General features: G+C 32.7%; 1 protein-coding gene across 7 annotated transcripts in view; it reads left to right on the forward strand.

Moving 5' to 3' along the window:
• LOC115890988 (teneurin-m) overlaps nucleotides 1–21,812 on the forward strand; it is a 572,779-nt gene that overhangs the window by 536,692 nt on the left and 14,275 nt on the right. For 4 of the 7 annotated variants that reach the window (XM_030911367.1, XM_030911368.1, XM_030911369.1 and 1 more), the window contains 5 exons: nucleotides 8,305–8,625; nucleotides 10,512–11,921; nucleotides 15,574–15,851; nucleotides 18,001–18,217; nucleotides 19,779–19,973. In XM_030911367.1, the coding sequence (XP_030767227.1) occupies nucleotides 8,305–8,625; nucleotides 10,512–11,921; nucleotides 15,574–15,851; nucleotides 18,001–18,217; nucleotides 19,779–19,973 (2,421 nt within the window). The remainder of the gene's footprint in view (nucleotides 1–8,304; nucleotides 8,626–10,511; nucleotides 11,922–15,573; nucleotides 15,852–18,000; nucleotides 18,218–19,778; nucleotides 19,974–21,812) is intronic. The other 3 variants (XM_030911372.1, XM_030911373.1, XM_030911371.1) reach the window with 3 other exon arrangements.

Consider the following 21,812-nt stretch of genomic DNA (forward strand, 5'->3'; position numbering starts at 1 on the left):
ATTTCTGTTTACTGTAAATAAGTTTCTCAGGGAAAATACGTAAATAAAAATGACTTTTTAAGTCAAAAAAAGTCAAAAGGACAAGTTATTCCAAAAAAGGACTGTCGTTTTCAAAAAAGGACAGGTGGCAACCCTAGGTATTTCTGGAATGGAAATTTAATGGCAAATCTACAACTTTAGTTTGAAAATATGTTCCGGCCACCAATGTTTACAAAAATGTCTAAAATGTGCTTTACCATTGCCTCCATATTCTGAAAAAAAAATTGAAAGAAAAGTCACCAACCACAAACCTAATATAGAACTGTTTCAGAAACTTAAGTCACCCTGTAAATATTCAAAAGTAACTGAAAGTTTAAATTGAAAATCGACGTTGAAGCGACTTTCGAAAACTACCTACTAACGTTTCAACATAAGTATATATGGGATATTAATTATATTATTATATTAGACCTTATAACAAAACTCATCTGACGAAAAAGTGTTAACGTAGTATATTAATATGGAGTAAAAATTTTACTAATTACTTTACTTTTACTTTACTAATTAAATTTCTTCCAAAAAACGATACGCCACTGGCCATTAGAACAATCCAAATGCGCCTAGTTGCCGGGGTCGGAAATTTTAGACTTCTCTGTCTCTTCTGTCCTTGTTTGACACATTGGAATGTTTGATACACTTCCAACGAGTATTTATGAATGAGATGTTCGGTCTATCTTTATAATGTCTTTGGCAACAACACACCACAAAATATTTTTAATATAGCAGCTACATGTTTAATACGAAATATCTAGTAACCTCTAAAATTTTTAAAAAATCCGAAAGGCGTATAATTTTTATTTTATAAAACTGCAATTCTTTGTCGGGTCAAAAATAAAAATTGAATTTTAATAATATATTTTTTTAATAAATCCGAATACTTCAGTATCATGTACAAGGTATATCAGTATGAATGTACAAGGCGAGTCAACAATAGAGTAAAGTTTATTATGTAATTTATATCAAAACCATAAAATATGACATACTAATTAAACGTTAATCATGTCAATCCCCATTTCTTCAGATATTTTTGTGAAGGCATCATGCACATTATTTCTATTTTTTATTTTTGTCGCTACGATTACATAAATATGGACATGCATTTTTTCACAAATATGAAGACAATATTGTTTTTTCCCCCATTTTTTAGACTATTGTGTGTGATTTATTTTTATATCGACTGGCGATTGCTAGATGTACAGAATGTCCCATTTGTGTGTGTTTTATGGGGTTTCTGGTTTATGAGTAGAGATATAAAGATGCTGTTTTCACATCATTGTTCTACTTATTATGAAACTAAATATGCTACATAAGAAATAAGAAGTATCTTTGAACTAAGAAGGCTAGTATAAATATGTATTTATCCTAGCCTTCTTAGTTCAAAGTTATTTCTTATTTCTTTCTTTTACTTTTTATTTTTTAATTAGTAGAAATTTTTGCATTTTTCGATAACCTTTGTATCTCGATATAACTTATCGAAACGATAACTTATCGAAACCTTTCGATAACTTCTCGATAACTTATCGAAAATGTGAAAAGGGTCAGTGATGGGCGGCGGGTAAGTACCCAATTTGTAGATAAATAAAATCTTGGTATATATGTATATACCTGTAGATTTAGATGAACATCCTAATTTTAATAAAAGGAGTTTCCGACGACGGCATAGTAAATACCCGGTATAATGCCGGGAATAGAAATATACCATTATATAATATCTACAATATATATAAGAAATATTGTAGATATACTCGTATTCCTGACATTACTGGTATTACATCGGGTATTTACTATGCGGTCGTTGGAAATACCTTTTATAAAAGTAGACTGTTCATCTAAATGTACAGGTATATACCGGATACCCTGGTTTTTTGTTTTGTTCTACCTATTGAGTACTTACGTACCACCCGTGTCTCGTTTTTCAGGTAGAATGGCAGTGACGAAAGTGGTTCTTCGTTGGGAGCTGTCTATTTCGAAAAATGACTCAAACTTATGTTCTTTTTTTTAAACAGGACACTCTATATATTATTTTTTATTTTATTTGCCTTGTTAATCTTTGATTAACGAGAGCTGAAAATTATAATATACTCTATATTTATTTATTTAGGTACTGCTAAACTGCTAAACGGCTCTTATTTTATTTAACTTAATTTTACCAGATAATTTTGCTTTGCATCGTGATATTTTGATAAACTACACGGAAACTGAACTTGTGCTGCTTTTTAAATAACATGCCAATAACCAACATTTTACGTCGAATAAATTAGTTGATTGTTTTGATTACCTAATTTAAACCGGCCGACTATGTAATAAAGTTAAATAATGCATTTTTACCCCGTTTATGAAAATAAGTATCTTAGAAAGCTCGTAACAAGGAAAATAAAATAATATACAAAATATCGTATTTAAAAAAACATATAAGTTTTAGTCAGTTTAGAAAAAGACATCAGAGTTACGTCACTGCATTCTACGTGAAAAACTGTACGGGAGACCGTTTTCACCTTTTCGATAAGTTATGATACAAAGGGGATCGAAAAATGCAATAATTTCAGATTCGCCCTGTATTTTAGGAAGTAAGAGAGCTAGGACATATCTCTATGTAGCATCTTTAGTTTCATAAAAAAGTAACGGCGTAATGTGAAAACCGTATCTTTGTATTTCGACTCATAAACGAGAAACCCTGCAAAACACACGAAAATAGGACACCCTGTACAGACGTACTGCCAAATCAAGAAATCAACTACGAATGAAATCCAAGATCGATTTAAATATTTTATATATTTTAATATTTTTTTGTGTTCGTGATAATTCCTTTGCTACTTCCTCCAAAAACCGACAGTACGTGGAAGGACCGTTTCGAGGAAGTAAACGGACGAAGTAGCGTTTTGACGAAGGGGGAAGGAACACACAGTCGCATAAAATCTACATTTTCCCATAGTAAATATATGATTTTTGAACGAAGGGACGCGAGGAAGGAGCGAAGTGTGAGTATGGGGCTTAATTCTGTACAAGTTTTGTTCCTATTTATGTTGATGGCTTGACAATGTTTTTTTTTAAATGTATGATGTGCCTTTTTTATTAATTTAGCCGTTTGGTATATTTTGTATATATTTTTCTATTTGTTGATTTTTTTTTATATACTGAGTAGACACGAATAGAAAAAATAAAACACGGGATTAATCTAATACACCACTTATGCTTAATATACGTTTTTTTAACAAAAAAAATCGTACACTTCAGGTTTTGACCTGTGCAGCCTATTATGGCCCAGCATCAGATGGTCAACGAGAAAAGTATCCCTCGACCCAAAAAAAGAAAAGAACCTACCGAAACTAAAAACCTTACGATTATTACCATAATATCCCCGGTACCTATCCTTGGGACCAGTCATTTATGAAATTCCTTATTCTTTCAGGCCGTCCGTCTCGGACCATGTGTTGTAATTGTTACCTACCATATGGGTCGCAGTTTTTTCCATCTCCCAACTCTCATCGCTCGGCAATTATTTTCGAAATCGAAAGAACATGTGTTACGTTTACTTGTTTTTTTGTTGTTGTTCCTCTGTTTTAGGTGAAATTTTGTTAACTACATCGGCTTATGTCGTTAACATTGTCGTTATTGTTGTCATAAACTGTATTATTTATTTACTCTAACCATATTACTATTACCCTTCTATTACATTTTCAATATTATATCATCATCATCTTAACACGAATAAGAGATGCTCTATATCTTCTATCTTCTTAACCCTTTATAGGTTACTGGTCGTTAAATCGACAACTTTAAGAGTCTGTTACACTGTACTTTCAGGTTGCCTTCAGGGGTAAACCCGGGTATGTGGCCGAAGGAAATATACAGGGTGGTCCGAATTGTATTCCGGAAACTTCGGCAGCATATTCTGCAGATAAAAATAAGTAAAAATGTTCGTATAAATGTATGTCCTAAAATGCTTAGTTTTGTTTGGAGATACAGGGTGTAGAAGTTTAGAAAGTCATTTTTATTTCGATTTTTTCTAAATAATTTCTGAAATAACGTCAATATTTGGATGAAAATTGGGGTCTGGGAGTTTTTTGACATGAGAAACTTGATTTTAATGTCAATATGACTCCTACTAGTAGGGAGCGCCACCTACATGTGTTTTAACTGTTTTGAAGCGTAATAACTTTTTGTCCGTACCTGTATAAAACTACCGAGCGAAAGAATATACATCTCTGTGACTTTTTACTTAAAAAATATCTCTTTGTAAAAATCGCTACGAGCAACCTTTCTTAAGATATTTAGAATGGAAACAGTCAATACATGTCATTATTGACGATAAATAAACACGTTATGTAGATAGTTATTTCACTGAAATAATAAATTTGTGAAATTTTTATTTTTTTTAAATTAATCATAAATTTTTCTGCAAAAAATGATGGTAAAACAGTTTCTGTTGAACTTTTGGCACAAAAACATTTCAAATTTATGATTTCAGTCCAATAACTATTTAGTCAACATGTTTAATTTTTGTCAATGATGACAGGTATTGATAATTTCGATTCCAAATATCTCGAAACCCATTACTCGTAGCAATTTTTACCAAGAGACCTTTTTTACGAAAAAAACGTCGTGAATGTATATTTTTTTACTCAGTAGTTTTATACAGATACGGACGAAAAGTTATTATTCTTCAAACCAGTTAAAAATATGTAGGTGGCGCCCTCTACTACTAGGAGTCATATTGACATCAAAATCAAATTTCTCATGTCAAAAAACTCCCAGGCACCATTTTTCCTCCAAATATTGACGTTATTTCAGAAATTATTTGGAAAAAATCGAAATAAAAATGAAACTTCAACACTCATATATTTGTACGAACTTTTTTACTTATTTTTATCTGCAGAATATGCTGCCGAAGTTTCCAGAATACAGTTCGGACCACCCTGTATATTATATTTCAGAAATCTGCCTAAGGGCTTAGCCCAATCCTGTTGCGTTAAGCCACATCCAAAATTCCAAACACACGTACTTTGATTAAGGCTTGATTAAGGTTTGCAGAGCTTCAGCATTTGCCATAAAATGGCGAGCAATTTGTTACAAAACCATATAAATTATATATCACTGTAATCACAAAACTTCATTCTATTTCCGTATTGTAACGGAATTTTAAATTATGTCTTTATTTTCGAGAAAATTTAGTCCAAACATAAGGAATATTTTGTTGATATTTGACCATCAGAATCTTAAAAAGAAAGAAGTTAAGTATGTTCAAGAGCCACAGCAACTATTTTGATATCTGGGCAACTTTTTACTTACGAAATTAAGACATATCTTAGAATAATCTTAAAATGAAGTAAACCAGTATGCTCCCACCGGAAGAACATTCTATTTTTCGTAGTTTACCGCACATTAACCCTGAAACTATGTCACGTAGGCCAATAGAAGCAAGGGCGTAGTGCCCTTAAGTGCTCCCGGGGTTCTTATCTCCTCTTTTTAAACATAGACCTTTTAGGGATAACGATAGGTCGCCGGTCTCTGTTTGCTCTTCTAATCTTAAAATAATATTTTTCGGAGCCTCTTGATTCACGACAAATTCTGCTATTAAGTCGACTCTAAATATTTGTTTAGGCAGCACAGTTTATACAGCTCTATTAGATTTGAACAATTTTGAAAATTTACAAGGTACTGTTAAAAATGGTGTGAAAAGACAGAAGAATTTAGAATTTTAGTGGGACGTGAACGAAGTCAAAATGTATGAATTCAAAAAGAATGGTTTTGTTTCAGACATATCAAGTACACAAACTTTACTGTACGAAAAGAAGGTAACCGAGATATACAGGGTGTCCCAAAAATAAGTGCAAGTATTTTAAGGGGTGGTAGACCCGGTCAAAAGAAACATATTTTCTCTTTTCCATTTTTTTTTTCTTTTTTTTTCCATATTAAACATATTTTCTATTTTCCATATTCATCATCATCATTATTTTCAGCTTATTCAACAATTTAAAATTATGGTGTAACCTCCCTCACATACTTTCTTTGTAGTTGGACCCATTGTTGTCTATTCTTGGCTATAGGGCTCTGTTATTTTCTTAATATCATTTTCCCATCTCAGGTTCAGTCTTCTTCTAGGTCTCTTAATTCCTCGTGGGTGCCATGCTGTAATTTTTGTGGTCCATCTGTTGTCCGTTCTTCTTGCCAGGTGTCCTTCCCATTGCCATTTGAGGGATTTGACTCTGTGGCTCTTCATTAATTTGTGCTTGTAGTTTTTCAGGACTATTGGCGATTAGGACTATGTCATCAGCATCAGCGAATCTTAGATGGTTAAGATATTCTTCATCTATTTTTTGGTCCAGTCCAGTTGACGGAAGATTTCTTCTAATGTTGCTGTAAACCTCTAAATTAAAGTCTTAATACTCGTAATTTATGTAGAAATTTAAAATTAAAGTAAATACAAATTACAAACAAATCAATGTATATCTACGATTAGGCTATCTTTTATTCATGTCTATGGGTCCAAAACATCACGTATATTTTATTACTTTGGCTGAAAGTCATATCGTATCTACCACAATACAAACAAATAAGATATATTGTCGTAAATCAACATCGCCAGAAATTAATTTTCGAACTTACTTCCATGAACCCAAACCAGAAAAACATATATATCTTTCAGAAAACTCGAGAATAATGTTATCACATGCAAATGGCTGGATTTATTATACAGTAAATCGTCCATTCGGGCGATAGAAGAATCAAATAGGCCGAAATAACGTGTCAAAGGGTCAGTAAATTAGGAGGTCGCGGGTCAAGGCCCAGCGGACGCCTATTTAGATTAGGATTTAATTTAAATAAGTATATCTAATTAAATATTTACACACACAGTCGATATTTTTAACTGCATGACTACCAAGAATTGATGTTTATGTTTGTGTTATCTACTGTGAAAAATAACTCTTCGGAAATCAATGAATTTCAGAAATAGGTTTTGTTAAACATATTGTTCATATCAAATAAACTTTTAGTCACGTGATTAAGCTTGACCGGCACAGCGTTGCCCACATTTACATATTTTCTTTCAATCAGAATCTTTTAGGAGACAAAAATATATTTTTTATAAATATATTGTTACGTTGTTCGTCGGTTCCCTGTGGATAAAAAGTCACAATTTATTTACACTAATTAACAAATAATAACTATTAAAAGACTTAAAGAACTATATACAAACTATTTATAACTATTTATCTAGAAAGAATTTATTTTGAATTGAGCGCGACAACTCTACTCGTCTATTTATTTCGGTCCTCTTCAGGCTCCAGCTGTCGGATTTTATACCCACAGCTAAAGAGTTCTCGAATAATCCATAAATCATTAGATGCATAGAGAAGGTTTCGAATGTTCTCGTATGTACTACTCCATTCCAGTTAATTATTACTCACTAGTATTAGTATTATTACTCATTACTTACTTCTCCATTCCAGTTACTCCATTTATTAAAATAAAAATAGTTTGGGTACCTAGGTCGACTCAGCCTTAAATGAGTACTTGGGATTCACAATCCTGAGGTAATAATAGACGGTTGAAGCGTAATGCTAGCCACATTACCTTCCTTATTATATACCGAACGGCTCTAGTATGACAAGCTGTACCTTGCAACTCCCAAGGCGTTAAACGCTATATACGGGAGCTATTATTATTATATAAATATATAAACAGTTATTGTTTACATCAACAAAACTCATCTCCTTAACAGCACTTTAGGGACATAAAGGACCATTACTACCTCTTTCCCGTTCACAATATATAAGGTTGCGATTAGTTTTTTTTTGCAACGGCTATTAAGATATCTTGTACACTTCACACTAAAAGTAGTTCTAAAAAGTGTTGGACTGCAAGGTCTGCTAGAAAATTTTTTAAGCTTTAAGAATCACAACACAATTTATTTAAACCAAAAACTCGTAATACAAAACTGAAGTGTAAAAACGAATGTCAATGTCGGGAAATAAAAAAAAATAAATGTGGCAACTTGACATGTTGAATAGCAGAGCTACCACCTGAATCCCCAGCGGAAAATTTAAATTCTAATTAGTCAGCCCGACACCGAATATGTCCATAGTTGGCAACAATGAATTTAAAAATGCGCCCTCGATTACGTAACTAAAAGTTTAATTAGTATCGCTTATAGATACGTACTACTTTCAATCAAACTATTAAGTATATGTATGTTTGTAAAGAAGTGCCTATATAAAATTTAACATAACGAGCAGATCAATAAAAATATGTCTTTCTTTGCAGATCATCCAAAAAACCAAGTGATCGACTACAAGCCGAACTCGTCATGTAACAGTCCCTCCAAAGACCTGAAGAACCTAGGCCCAGGCCACGCGGGCAGCCTCGGAGGAGGCGGAGGCACCAACAGCCTCTCGTACGGAGGCCAGATTCCCGGATTGCCCGTCCGCAACAACCTGAGGAGGCCCAATTCTAGTCACTTCCCTCCCCAGGCCAGCAGGTTCCATTTTCGAAAAGGGTTGGCCTCCAGGTGTACCTGGAGGTGTACTGCCATAGCCTTTATTGTTTTGTGCGTGGTGCTCACGGCCGCACTATCATATATATCGGGTAAGTTAATAAAAATAAATGAACTCAGATGCAAAAAAACGCAACGGAAAATTTTTTTCTCTAATTTAAAATGATATTTTTTATTTACAATCACATAATACTGATATTACTGACTTTTAAAAAGTTTGAAAGTGTCAAATTATCTACATTTCTTCCCTCTTCCCATTTCCCATTTCCCTCACTCGGTTTTTCTTATTTCTCGCCTCATTTAATTAAGCAAAATATTCTTGTAATATCTTTATTAAATACTTATCTAACATCAACAAAAATAAAAAAGAAGATTAACAATAATAATTGAAGATTTTAATACATTTGTTTGTTGAAAAGTTTTGCCTGAAACATTTCCCTGACGAAAACATTTCCCTTGCATTTTTTGCATCTAAAGGAAATAAATTCATAAAATAAATAAACATTTATTTTCAATATCTGAAATACCAACGGCTTGGATGTTTTTTTTTTGTAAAACTAGTCAAAAGTATTACAATTTTAGTGAACAACCTTGGCATAATATTTAAAGGTACATATTTAACTAAAAGTATACTTAAAAAACCTTTTAATAGAAAAATAACATTGTCCAGCTTAAGAAAATACTAGAAACAGGTTACTTAAACTGCTTGTTTGCCTATCTCATTTGGACTTGCACAAAATTAGGACGATTGCCGAATTAACGTTATCGTGAATCATCGATGAAAAAAATGCTGGTAATCGTTTTCAACTAGTTCAAATTAATCTTGATCAACAGAGGAAGGGTTTGAATTAATCTGATTTTTTACCCTCTCAAAGCAAATTAAGCCACCAGTGGATGTATTTCGTTCCATTACACATCTGGTAACACGATACAAGGACCCCTACAAAAAAAATCAAGTGGAAATTATTTGTAACATTACTTTTTTCATTGAGAGACGGTCAGAAAAAAAAGAGAGGGATAAAGATCCCTCTCTATTGAATGGTATCTATTGTGGCACTTCTGGGTCGAGGTTTCTTACCTGTGTCCGCCCGTCATCAGGCCAGCTGTTGCGACATATGGGGGACATAGAGAAGACCACGTTTCGCCTATATATTGTCGGCCGTCAAAACTTTTGCTTTTGGAAAAAATTTAGGGACTAATGAAGAGGAGATTCTTGTAGATCTTTGTCGGTCTGTAGTAAATATGAACACGTAGCGGAATGCAGAGTATTTCGAGGTACATTATGCGACCTTTTGTTAAACTGAAAATAGTATAGTGTTGGGTGATAAATTAAACGAAATATATCCGAATTTTTTAAAAGATCCTCTCGAAAAAGGAACATTCGAAATGTTTTATGATTTCATTTTGAGGATAGAAGTTGTTTGGGTGATTTTTTTAGTTTTATTTTTTTTTTGAACTTTTTCATTATCAGATTATCATTACCAAGAAATACAAGTTATATTCTTAGTTAACTGTTAAATTATGTTGTTATTAAAGTTGTTATTAAAATGAACATAAAGTGTCAATTTCTCGATATACAGTGAGTTTCAAAAAAGTGCATATATTTTTAGGGTTGGTAGACATATTTTCTGTTTATCGTTTTTCAAATAAGTCCAAAATAATCGAGTTGAAAATTTCCAAAAAAAATGATTTTTTGCTAAAATTTTGAGAATCACTGGATCTTTTCTGGGTTTTCTTTCTTGTAAATTTAATCTACTACCTATATTGCCATATTATCAGGAAATTATGTTTTTAACTAAAAACTAAAAAATTTCCAAAAATTTTTCGCGAAAAAAAAACCCTAATCATGTTTCTGGGGTCGAAATATATATACTACCCCTAAAACTTATTTAAGACTCACCCTTTATATACAAGCCCTTTACGTAGAAAACTTCTCTGGTTCTTAGCTCTTCTCATTATTCCTTATTGTCTTTTTCAGCATCAAGCTTAATCAACTGGTCATATCAAAGCACGAAGCCTTGTGCAGTCCTGGTAGGAGAAAACACTCAAATCGTCCCCTCTTCCAAGACAGCACCATCCGAAACGAATCATTCCACTTCAACCAAACCGAAACCCGCAACAAACACCGGAGGTAAGCCTAACCAGGCCATCTACGCTCGAAAACGTAGAGATGTTTCTTTTAAGCATGACCTTTCCGATACTTCCACATCTACACAGCATGGTAGTTTGCATGGTTCTACTTCAGATAGCTCTGTATATTTGCATGACGTTGAAACTTCTTCAACGAAGCTTGGGGTGTTCGATGTTTTTAGCTCCACTAATAAAGTACTTAAAGAAGATGAAATCACAACAACTACAGAAAGAGAATTAGAAGTTACAGATGAATTGGTTTCAATCAATAACGAAATTTCTGAAAACGATCAAGGGTATATATCTACTGAAGTTTTAAAAGAAGAAAGCACAACCACTGATGAATTAAATGAAGAAAATGAAGTCCCTGTCCATCCAACTACAACAGATTATTTGGTGGATCTATACAAAGACCTACTATCGAACGATGATGATTCTAATGATGCCTCATTATTTGATGAAGGATTAGAAAACAATACAGTAAATAAGAAGTCTTCAAGTGAAGAACTACAACAAGATTCGCCTATATTTTTGTACGAACAAAGTTATTCAGCTGAAGAAAGAGCTAAAGAAGATAACGAAACGAACATTTCTTCAAATTCTAAAGAATTAACTAATATAAATTTATCTTCTGCACCACTTACTACCGACAAGCTCAAAGATATTAAAGTTAACGAATTCAGCGACACTTCTACTAACAATTCCACTAACGCCAGCAGCTTTACCGAGCCTAATGTAAAAATATTCGAAATACCCTCTCCAAACAAAGATTCCCAACAAACTTCCAGAGTCCTGGTAAATGTCACTATCTCCACAGACCCCAATCCTCACAATCCTTACCAAACTCACTCTGTATATGTTCTGTCTGTCTCTGTTCCCACTGACGGTAAAGAACCCGGTGTAAATATTGATAAAACCGAAGCAGCTTCGTTTACGCAGCTTAGCGAGCAAGACAAGGCACAAAAGCTTCAACAAGAATCAGCTCACGGCCTTCAAGGAGGCGCTTGTGAGTGTGAGTGTCCTTGTTTAGACGATTCAAATGAATTTTCAGATGGGAATTCGACTTCGGATTATGATTATTATGGATTGTTTGGGTCCAAAGAGTATGGTACAACTTCAAATAAGAAATATCGTATGAGTTCAACTACTTCAGCTTATGAAGACGTTGAGACTTCGTCGGTAACAGAAGATGTTTTAAGAAATTGTGCAGAGGTTACTACGAAATTACCTCCTCCACCCACAATTCTTATTTTAGAAGGTAACATTTACTCAGTGCCGCATTTTTTAATTAAATTATTAAACTAAGTTATGCTTTGATTGCTTTATACAGGGTGTTTCAAAAAAAGCATGCGTTGTGGGGAGATTCTTCATCTAGAAATAATAGTTATTTACAGTAAAAGTGTGTTTATGAACATGATTGCAACAACGAGTGTTGTAATCATGTTTAAACGCACGTGTCATGTAAAACGTTTTATCTACAACCAAAAAATAAGAAAATGCTGTTTTAATTTTCGTTTATTAGTCGCCCACCTTTAACATCTTTAACTATGACATTTGTCACATTTTTCGTAGTTGTTTTTCATTTTTATAAAAACTAGTTGTGTTATAGATTCATAACACCACTAGTTGTGTTATGAATCTCATAACGTAACTGAAATACTAAAAAAATAGTGATGTAAAAACGTTATAACTAAACGGTTGTTGATAAAAAATTTATTTTTTATGTTTTATGTTACTATGTATAATCCGATTCTGCTTTGCTAAAGTCTTCATTTTTTTTCGAGTTTTTTAATCAAATGATTTTAGCGATTCGAATGAAATTTTTAAAGTAAAACTTACTATATGTTACATATTTTAGTACTAAAAAAGTATAGACATTCACCAGGGACGTGCATATGGGTTATTACTGAAATATTTTTCTAAAAAAAGATGTGCGCCACTGACTTTTTTTTCTTTACTTAGCAGAATTGTATAGGCCGTTTAATGCCGATTAAAAGTTGTATCTTGATAAATGGAATTTTATTAATCAGAATTAATAAAATTAAATTAATAAATTATTTATTTAATCATATTATGTTTTATTAAAATGTATAATACTGATATTCAGTGCTCCCTAAAGTAAATTCAAGGAAAAGAAAAATAATGCTATTTAAGATAATTACAAAGGATTTTTTTTTTAAGTTTAAATATCTTGTAACTTTAAAACTATGCATTTCCGCACAGATGTTTTCGCACACTTTTTTTTTAATTTTTTGTGAAGTGTCAATGAGTATTTAACACTTTGGGTAGTTAATGACACTAAATTTTTTAAAGGTTGCTATTACATAGTTTTGGATTAAGGTAAATTAATAAAATTGTGTATAATATCTCATCAAGGAGACTGAAATCGACAAACTATAAAAAGACCACTTTTAATCGGCATTAAATGGCCTAAACCAGTATGCTAACAAGAAAAAAAAGGCAGTGGAGCACAGTTTTTTTTTATTTTTTTTTTTTTTTTTTTTAGAAAAACCATATGCACGTCCCTGGTGAATTTGTCGACACATTTTTCGCATTAAAATATGTCGCACTTATAATAGCTTTTTCCCTCAAAATTTCATTCGAATCGCTAAAAGCACTTGGAGGAAAATTATAATAAATACCCCAAAATAAGATTTAACACCCTATAGCTACGAAACAAAGCAGAATCGGACCTATGTTCATATGAAAAATAAATGTTATTTTACATAAGGAATCTCCCCACGAGAGATGGCACATTTTATTTGAAACACCCTGTAGGTGGATAGGATGAGTCAGTGATAAAGTTCATTATCCCATTTGTTTTAAGAATGAAGAATTCATATTAAATAGAACAGTTTTATCATGTGTTTTAGACTAGGAGCTCTAAACTAAGGTAATAAGCTTTATTCTCTCGTTGACTCACCCTGTACAACAACTCATGTGTATCGCATGTTTAACCAATCAGCCAGCTTCATTAATAATATCTCACAGTGGCATCAATACATCATTAACACTGTTTTGTGTCCCGATTCGTAGCTACGATTGGAAAATTATTGCTTGCTTTGTCAGTTAGTGTCTGTAAGGGTGATTTAAATTTAGCGATTTGAGCTATAATACTAGGAAACTAGAAAATAAAAATGTTTATTTTGATAGAAATAGTTCCAAAGAGACTAGTTAAGGATTTTTAGGTATTAAGTCACATTCGGAGATTTTTTTTAAATTGAAAATATATTAGACCTATACTAGTCCTATTTTTTTGTTGTTTGAGTCACCCTATATGTATGTTCCTGAGGGAAGCCCCGATCGCCTAATTCCAGGCAATATCTGTGCTTCTCTCAGATAATGCTGTTACGTGAACATACATATACGCTTATCGGGGGTTTGTGTCTGTATATGTTCTTCATTTGAGATCGGCGAATGCGATAGTATCTAATATTTGTAGAAAATTGCATGCATACAGCTTGATTGGTTTTTATTATTAGATTTAGCTCTGGCTCTAAATTGAAGCTAGAATTGAACATACTACACAACTTTAATTATACACTTTTTTAATTATGTACTAATAAATATTTATCAAGTCTTATAAGAGTAATTCTGTTCCAAACTGTTAATTTTTGTTTGCAAAAATTACCGACTCATACCGACACATCCTTCATTGTATGCTTTCGCTTTGTTTTTTGAATACATAAATAACTAAAAATTGTTGAATAAAAAGACTATGGAGGGAGCCTAATACTATTTTTCTATAAGCGATACCAAGTGGACTTTTAGTTACGTAATCGAGGGCGCGATATTTAAATTCATTGTTGCCAACCATGGACATATTCGGCGCCCAGTGGACTAACTGGATTTTAAATTTCCCGCTTGTGATACAGGTCGTAACTCTGCTGTAAAAAATGTCAAGTTGCCACATTTATTTATTTATTTCCTGACATTGTCATTCGTTTTGACACTTTAGTTTTGTATTACGAGTTTTTGGTTTAAATGAATTGTGTTGTGATATTTTAAGCTTAAGAATGTTTACTAGGAGACCTTGCAGTCGTACATTGTTCTTTTTAGAACCTCTTTTAGTGCGAAGTGGGTACAAGATAGCATTATTTAGTTAATCAGCGAATATTCTTGGCAACAACGTAAATCTTTGCTAGGTAGCAAACATGGTACAAAAAAAACAAGGTATGATCGATAGCGGCTCCAATTTCGTTAAGTTTGCGCATACCACCTGTGACGTCATACGCCATACAAAAAAATATCCATATTGTCCAATTGCCACTAATAAAAAAAAAACCTAAAATAGGGAAGAATTAGGACATAACCCCAAAAGTTATGTTTTGACATCGAGCTTGACATTTGAAAAATTATTTTCACATTTTGACACAATCAAATTTCACAGATGACACAATCTGTTTGACAATTTGAAATTGGCGCGCAGAGCTTGCCGACCAATGGTGCCGTTTATCACCTGTGACGTAGTGACCAACCTGCGCAATATCATACCTTGTATTCTTTGTATCATGGGTAGCAAATTTCATATTCGTATTTCCATGGTTTCAAACATTGTTTATCCGTCTTTTATGTCAAAAGTCAGGTTTTTTTACAACTTTTAAATTATAAATTCTGTTTGTTAAATGGAAAATCATTTTGTAACACTCTTTTTATGCTTTTAAATTAACAATAAGTTCGGGATATGGATTGCGATAAAATAACGTTTAAATAAAAAAAACGTTTTAAATAAAATTAGAACGCCACTTATTAACCGAAATATAAGTCAGCTATATTAAAACTTTTGATATCTCGTCTTTAATCTGTTTATTCAATATTAAGAGCGATATTTAACCTCATCAAAGATACAATTTAACAACGCTTATATTATTTATTATTACCATCGAATTAACTTGATCAATTTTCCTTAGGAGCTAGAACCTTCCCAGCGCAATCGTTCCCGCCAGACGGAACTACCTTCTCCCAAATAGCCCTGGGTCAAAGACTGTCCAAAGAAATCTCACCCTACGGCTACTGGAACATGCAGTTCTACCAATCGGAAGCTGCCTACGTCAAATTCGACTACAGCATACCAAGGGGAGCTAGTATCGGGGTTTATGCCAGGAGGAATGCCTTGCCTACTCATACACAGTACCACATTTTGGAGGTTCTTAGCGGGTTCAAAGCTAGGACAACCAGAGCGTCTCATGTAAGTGTTTTTAAGATTTTATAATTTAGTAATTAGAAAAGGTCATAGACATATTTTATACAGGGTGACAATTTGAAAACGAACGGTTTTTAATATTGCCTCTACCGATGATAATATGAAAATTTGGCGAAACACGTCAATTTACATATCAAGGGGGACCATTTTTGAGGCATTTGTTGTCGTGTTACTTTCAACTCCTTGATCTCCAGGGCACTTACCCTTAAAATTTTAAATAGCAACCCCTATTTCTTTTACCATTTTTGTGTTTCTTATAGAATTTTACATAAACTGCATTATTTTTTTGAGAATTTTAGAAGGAACACAAAAATGAAATGTAAAAGAAATAGAGGTTACCATTTAAATTTTAGGGGTAGGTGCCCTGGGGGTCAAAGAACTGATAGTAACACGACAACAAATGCCTCAAAAATTGTTCCCCTTGATATGTAAATTGACGTATTTCGCCAAATTTTCATACTATCATCGGTAGAGGTAATATTAAATACTGTTCGTTTTCAAATTGTTACCCTGTATAAAATAAACTAAATATGATTTGTTTTTGGTTAATTGTTTGGTATGACTATGATATCACTAGCCAACATGGCGGAATTTTAATTTATTATTTTATAACATTGACATGGAGTCGAACACAAATCATCTACATTATATCATATTCGTGTCTAAAAAGAGGGAAACTCGTATTTCGAAAACGAATCGACAATAAATGGAAACGTTGTTTCCAAAATGTTTCGATTTAGCGCTATCTGTGTAGAAATTTCGAACTAGTCACCTATCAAAAACGCCAATGAAAACTTCTGGTCAAAATAATTCAAAAAAATATTTACTTATTATAACACAATTAAAACATAAAACATGTATTCCATTGTGGAAAAAAGACAAAAAAATATTTGCTAGTAACATTTTTCTTCGGTCTCCTGTTGGATATGGTTAGTGGCTGTTATTACATTTATTCCTAAAACAAATCATGGCCTGTATTCTGTAACTTTGAAAACGCTAAGCGCTTTTAGACGCTCAGCGTATATGACGTTAATTTTCGCTGAGCGCGCACTTAATTAACGATTTCGGTATTCTCGTCTGACGCGCTTAGCGTCTTTACTGATTGCGCTGAGCGCTTTGAAAACGGTTGCCTTAAAGTATCGTCTTACTTGTCGAACTGTCAGTGAAAATCGAAAGAATTGTGATTTTGTGCATTATCTTGCTCTTTAGTGAAAATTACTACTTCTTCTGTAAATTCCTCAATAAGTAATTGATAATTTACGACTTGGCAGCTATAAATATTGTTCAAAACATCGAAAATGCTGAGAAGCGACTTCAACACTTCCCTCGTATAATAAGAATAATGACATATCCATAGAAAAATAGCTTGACATAACTCAACAATAGGTTATGAAATTCACGTAACATTGACATTTTTCATTGTAACATCCGTCACTTATCAACTTTTGACTATTACCTACATTAGAAATTGTGATGTTGCCAATATGTGCTCAACGCGTATCCAGAACACGATTCGCATGGCAACGAGAATACCAAAATCGACTGCCTTGCGTTTCGCTGATCGAATACTTGCGCTCACCGCTTTGAAAGCGTAACGTTTTTATGTCAAAGTTACAGAATACGGGCCCATATCTGTAATGCCTATAATATATAATTATAAAATTGCATAAGAAAAATGTCTGTATTTGAACTCACTATAAATATGTCTTTCCTTCTGCTTTTTAATTATAGTACTATAAAACCTTGAAGAATGCTTAAATGCAGAAATTGCAGAACAAAATCTAAACAAGAAAGTAAGGTTATGTTCTCGTATTCGACAGAATATCAAATAAATTATGGAAACTTTTCAGGCACAAAACGGGTACGAAATCTGTAAATGTGAGCCACATCTGTTCCTTAAAAGTTTCGAAAAATTTGTGACACTAAGATCTTTATTGTTATAGCTTATGTAGCGATACCATATTTTGGTAAAATGTTTCAAAACAAAAAGCGATTTATGTTACGAAACATATGTATCAAAAATGTGACGAAACTGTTTCGCAATGTTTCTCAGCAGATATTTTCTTCCGATTTTGCGTCTAAAAATGCTACTCGGAGTAATGTTTGTTTACTAACTACAATGTGTATTTTTTAGTCTTCTGTGAAGAAGGAGGTAACTCACTACATGGAGCAAGGTCACTGGTTCTTATCACTCTACAACGACGACGGTGACCCGCAAGAAATTACGTTTGTAGCCGTGGTCGCCGACGACATGACACAAAACTGCCCCAATGGGTGCAGTGGTAAAGGCGAATGTCTCATGGGCCATTGCCAGTGTAATCCAGGTTTTGGAGGGGATGATTGCAGCGAAAGTAAGTACAAAACGGATAGTGGAGCATCATTACGTGATTTTAATCCAACAGCATGTTCCTAGGATAATTTTGTTCATAGAGGAATAAAAATATAGAACATGTATAATGTATAATAGTTACTTATGTATAAAGGAAATTAAGGCTGTTAAACTCTTCATGCGAAACAGCGCCTTCGCAATTTCTGCTCTAAATGTTTTTTATATTTATATTTGAATTCAAAGGATTTATATTAATATATCAGGGTAACTTTAATAAAACATAAAAATAGATAAATTTTACAGTTTATTAAAAATAAATTTTGTCTACAAGGTATTCATTAAATCACAATATTTTTGATAAAACTTACATAAGTATAGTTAACAGAACTATATAAAAACTAGCTGATGTCTGCCCACTTTACTATCTACAAACATTTGGAACGATATATTTCTTTTTTCCATAGCAACTGTTAAAATTGCCTTATATCTATCAAAAATAGTAGATAAAATAGTACTTTAACCGCAAGGGTAGATTAAATGATACTTAACAGCGAGGATAGGTTAAAACTTATTCTCGCACGTTTTTTAATTGCTTCCATTTTTGAAAATTTTTGCATTCCTTTTCATAAGTTATTCGGGATTTAAATGGAAGTAGTTTGGATATGACGTTTGTCGCCTCAGCCTGAATATCTGTTGGGAATTGACTTATTTCGTTTTGAGCCATTTCTGGCTCCAATTCAATCATCAATTGACACGAAAGAGAATTAAAAAATGTTGACTCAAAACTGACAACTAAAGAGATTTATTTATTACAACTTTATTTATTTGTCAAATTACATAGAAACCAACGCCAACCCAGCACAATAATTTTTCTACTCGTAATAAATTCCTTGAAATAATAATTTCTGAATATTTTTTAAAACGTAACTCGCTATGGAAAAAAAATATTGTTTTATACACGACTATAAAATTGTATTATCGTCTCCGGAAATTAATTCACTCGCGATTTCATCGCTCATGAATTAATCTTTTCTTAAAATACCATTTTATCGTCTTGTATAAAAAATAACTATTATATGTGGAATGTTTCTTTGACAAGTAACTGCAAAATTATTTTCAGACTTATTTTATAAACTTAATCATTTTACAGTAAACACTTCTAAAATGAGAACTATTCATGAGAGTGTAATAAAACAATTAGAAACTTTGACTTTTCACGTTGAAGGCTTTTATATATCCATAGATGTCAATTCTGTTTTCAATTCAAAACAAACCGGTATTTTTTCGACGCAGGTCCAAATCTTAAAACTAACCAAATAAACTAGTAACCTCTAAAAATTATTTTTCTTACCACCGCACCGGCAACATACCGTGTCCTCAGTCAATACTAAATTATTTTGTCAAAATTTCACCGTATAAGTTTCCAGGCAATGGCTAGCACTCTGACTGAATTCAATCAGAATAAAATCCGCATTTATTTACACGTTCAACATATTTATTTCTCAATGGCACTTATTCCAATATCTCGTCACTAACCAAAATGTCACTGTTTGCATGATTTCTTCATTTCTGTGTCCTGCTAGGTGTATGTCCGGTACTGTGCAGTCAAAGAGGTGAATATATTAACGGGGAATGTCAGTGTAACCCAGGCTGGAAGGGCAAAGAGTGCCAACTGAGGCACGACGAGTGCGAGGTACCAGACTGCAATGGGCATGGACACTGTGCTAATGGAAAGTGCAACTGCATCCGAGGATACAAAGGGAAATTTTGCGAAGAGGGTAAGAACGTGTACCCTCTGTATTAACCACCATGTTTGTTTTGTTTGACTACTAATAACAGGTCTTGTAAATTAATGCAATGTATTTTGGATAAACCATTGATTTTTAATGAATGGTTTATTTTTAATAATGGGCTTTGACACTAAGGAGCATGTATTACCACCTCTGGCAATGCGGGGAGTTCAGTATGACTTAAATTTTTTGGTTTATTATTTTAAGTTAATAAATATTAATAATCATTAAAAAATGATATATAATAAGTTAAAAATGATAATAACAGATATATAGAATGTTCAACCATCGTTCAACGTCACGTCATATATTGTCGAACTCTCTCAATCACTTGATAACCAGATGGAAGAGATTGGTGACGTCATTACGGCATTTCGTAAATTACTGCATATTCTTTTTAGTAATTGTCATTTGATTAACGTACATCAAGCAATGTCAAAATTAAAAATTGGTTGTTGCTGTCAAACAAAATTCATTTTTAATAAATTATTTTTCACGAGAAAGGGGCACTCTTGGACGCTCTATATGAAGTAAGTGTACAGGGCGGTCGAAATTGGTCTGTTTTGACAGATAAAACATATTTCCTGATTAGATAGAGCAAAACCGACATAGATGTCATGAGCTCGATTTCTGAGACACGTTTAGTGACGTAAACTGCCTGTTGATATTTTCACTGCCAACTGAGATGCTATTAAATATGTAGTAATATTAAAAAAGGCCCCGTATCTCAGTTCGCAGTGAAAATATCAACAGGCAGTTTTGGTCTATCTAGTCAGGAAATAGGTTTTCTCTGTTAAAACAGACCAATTTCGACCACCCTGTACAATGCAAAGTTGTAATATTCCAATGCAAAATACAAATTCATAGCATTTTAAAATAATATAGCGAGTTGTTGATGTTTTAGAAATAGGAATTTTAACAGTTCAAAGGATTGTAACTAAAGGAATAGTAACTGATTAAGAGTTTAAGAACAAATTAATAAATTGCAAAAACTCGCTCAATCAATAATATATAGGAATGCACTTAAATGTTTTTATACAATATGAACTGATCTCAGACACACCCTAAAACTCATATTTGACAAATAATGATGACGTAACGTTGAACGATGACTGAACAATCTATATCTCTAATAAAAAAATAAGATAATGTAAATATTTTATATCAAAAATATAGCTAACTAATCCTAATTATTTTTAGTAATTGTAGTAGAAACTCTCCATAATTATTATGTTACAAGTTTTAGAAATTCTTGTATTTTCCTGTTTGTGTCAAATTAATATTATTTCTAGTTGTATCAAAAAACTACACGGCCATTGATTGAATCGACTTCCCGAAATACCGGGACCTTTTTATTATTAATTTCTTTGTCTTCTGCACGCTATCATTGCCTCATCTACTCTATTATTAATATTTCTATGAATAACAAACCCGCTACTAATAACTTTTTTAATTGTCAATATAATTTTTAAGAATGCATGGCCCTTCTCTAAAACCAAGTTCTGAACAATTTAGACTTGTATGAAAACTTGGTTTTTTCAAGAATTCTTACAATGGTTGGAAAGTAACTAAAGCCAATCATAATATATATTATAATGATTTAATTTTTTTATTCCTATGAAATTTCGTTTTTAAGAATAAACTGTTAAGCTTCATTCAGAACCTCGCAATTAGTGGAATAAAATAGTGGTTTTAATTACACTTTATAAACTCACCGGCAAAAAAAAACGGCCACCAAAAATTAGTGTTGTTATTAAGTTGGATTTCTCGCGGACCACTCATTAGACTTTGATATTTTTTTAATTGTAAATTAATTCCTTTTTAACG

The sequence above is a fragment of the Sitophilus oryzae genome, unplaced genomic scaffold, assembly GCF_002938485.1.
Source record: "Sitophilus oryzae breed Bouriz unplaced genomic scaffold, Soryzae_2.0 scaffold_942_pilon_pilon, whole genome shotgun sequence".
Taxonomy (NCBI): domain Eukaryota; kingdom Metazoa; phylum Arthropoda; class Insecta; order Coleoptera; family Curculionidae; genus Sitophilus; species Sitophilus oryzae.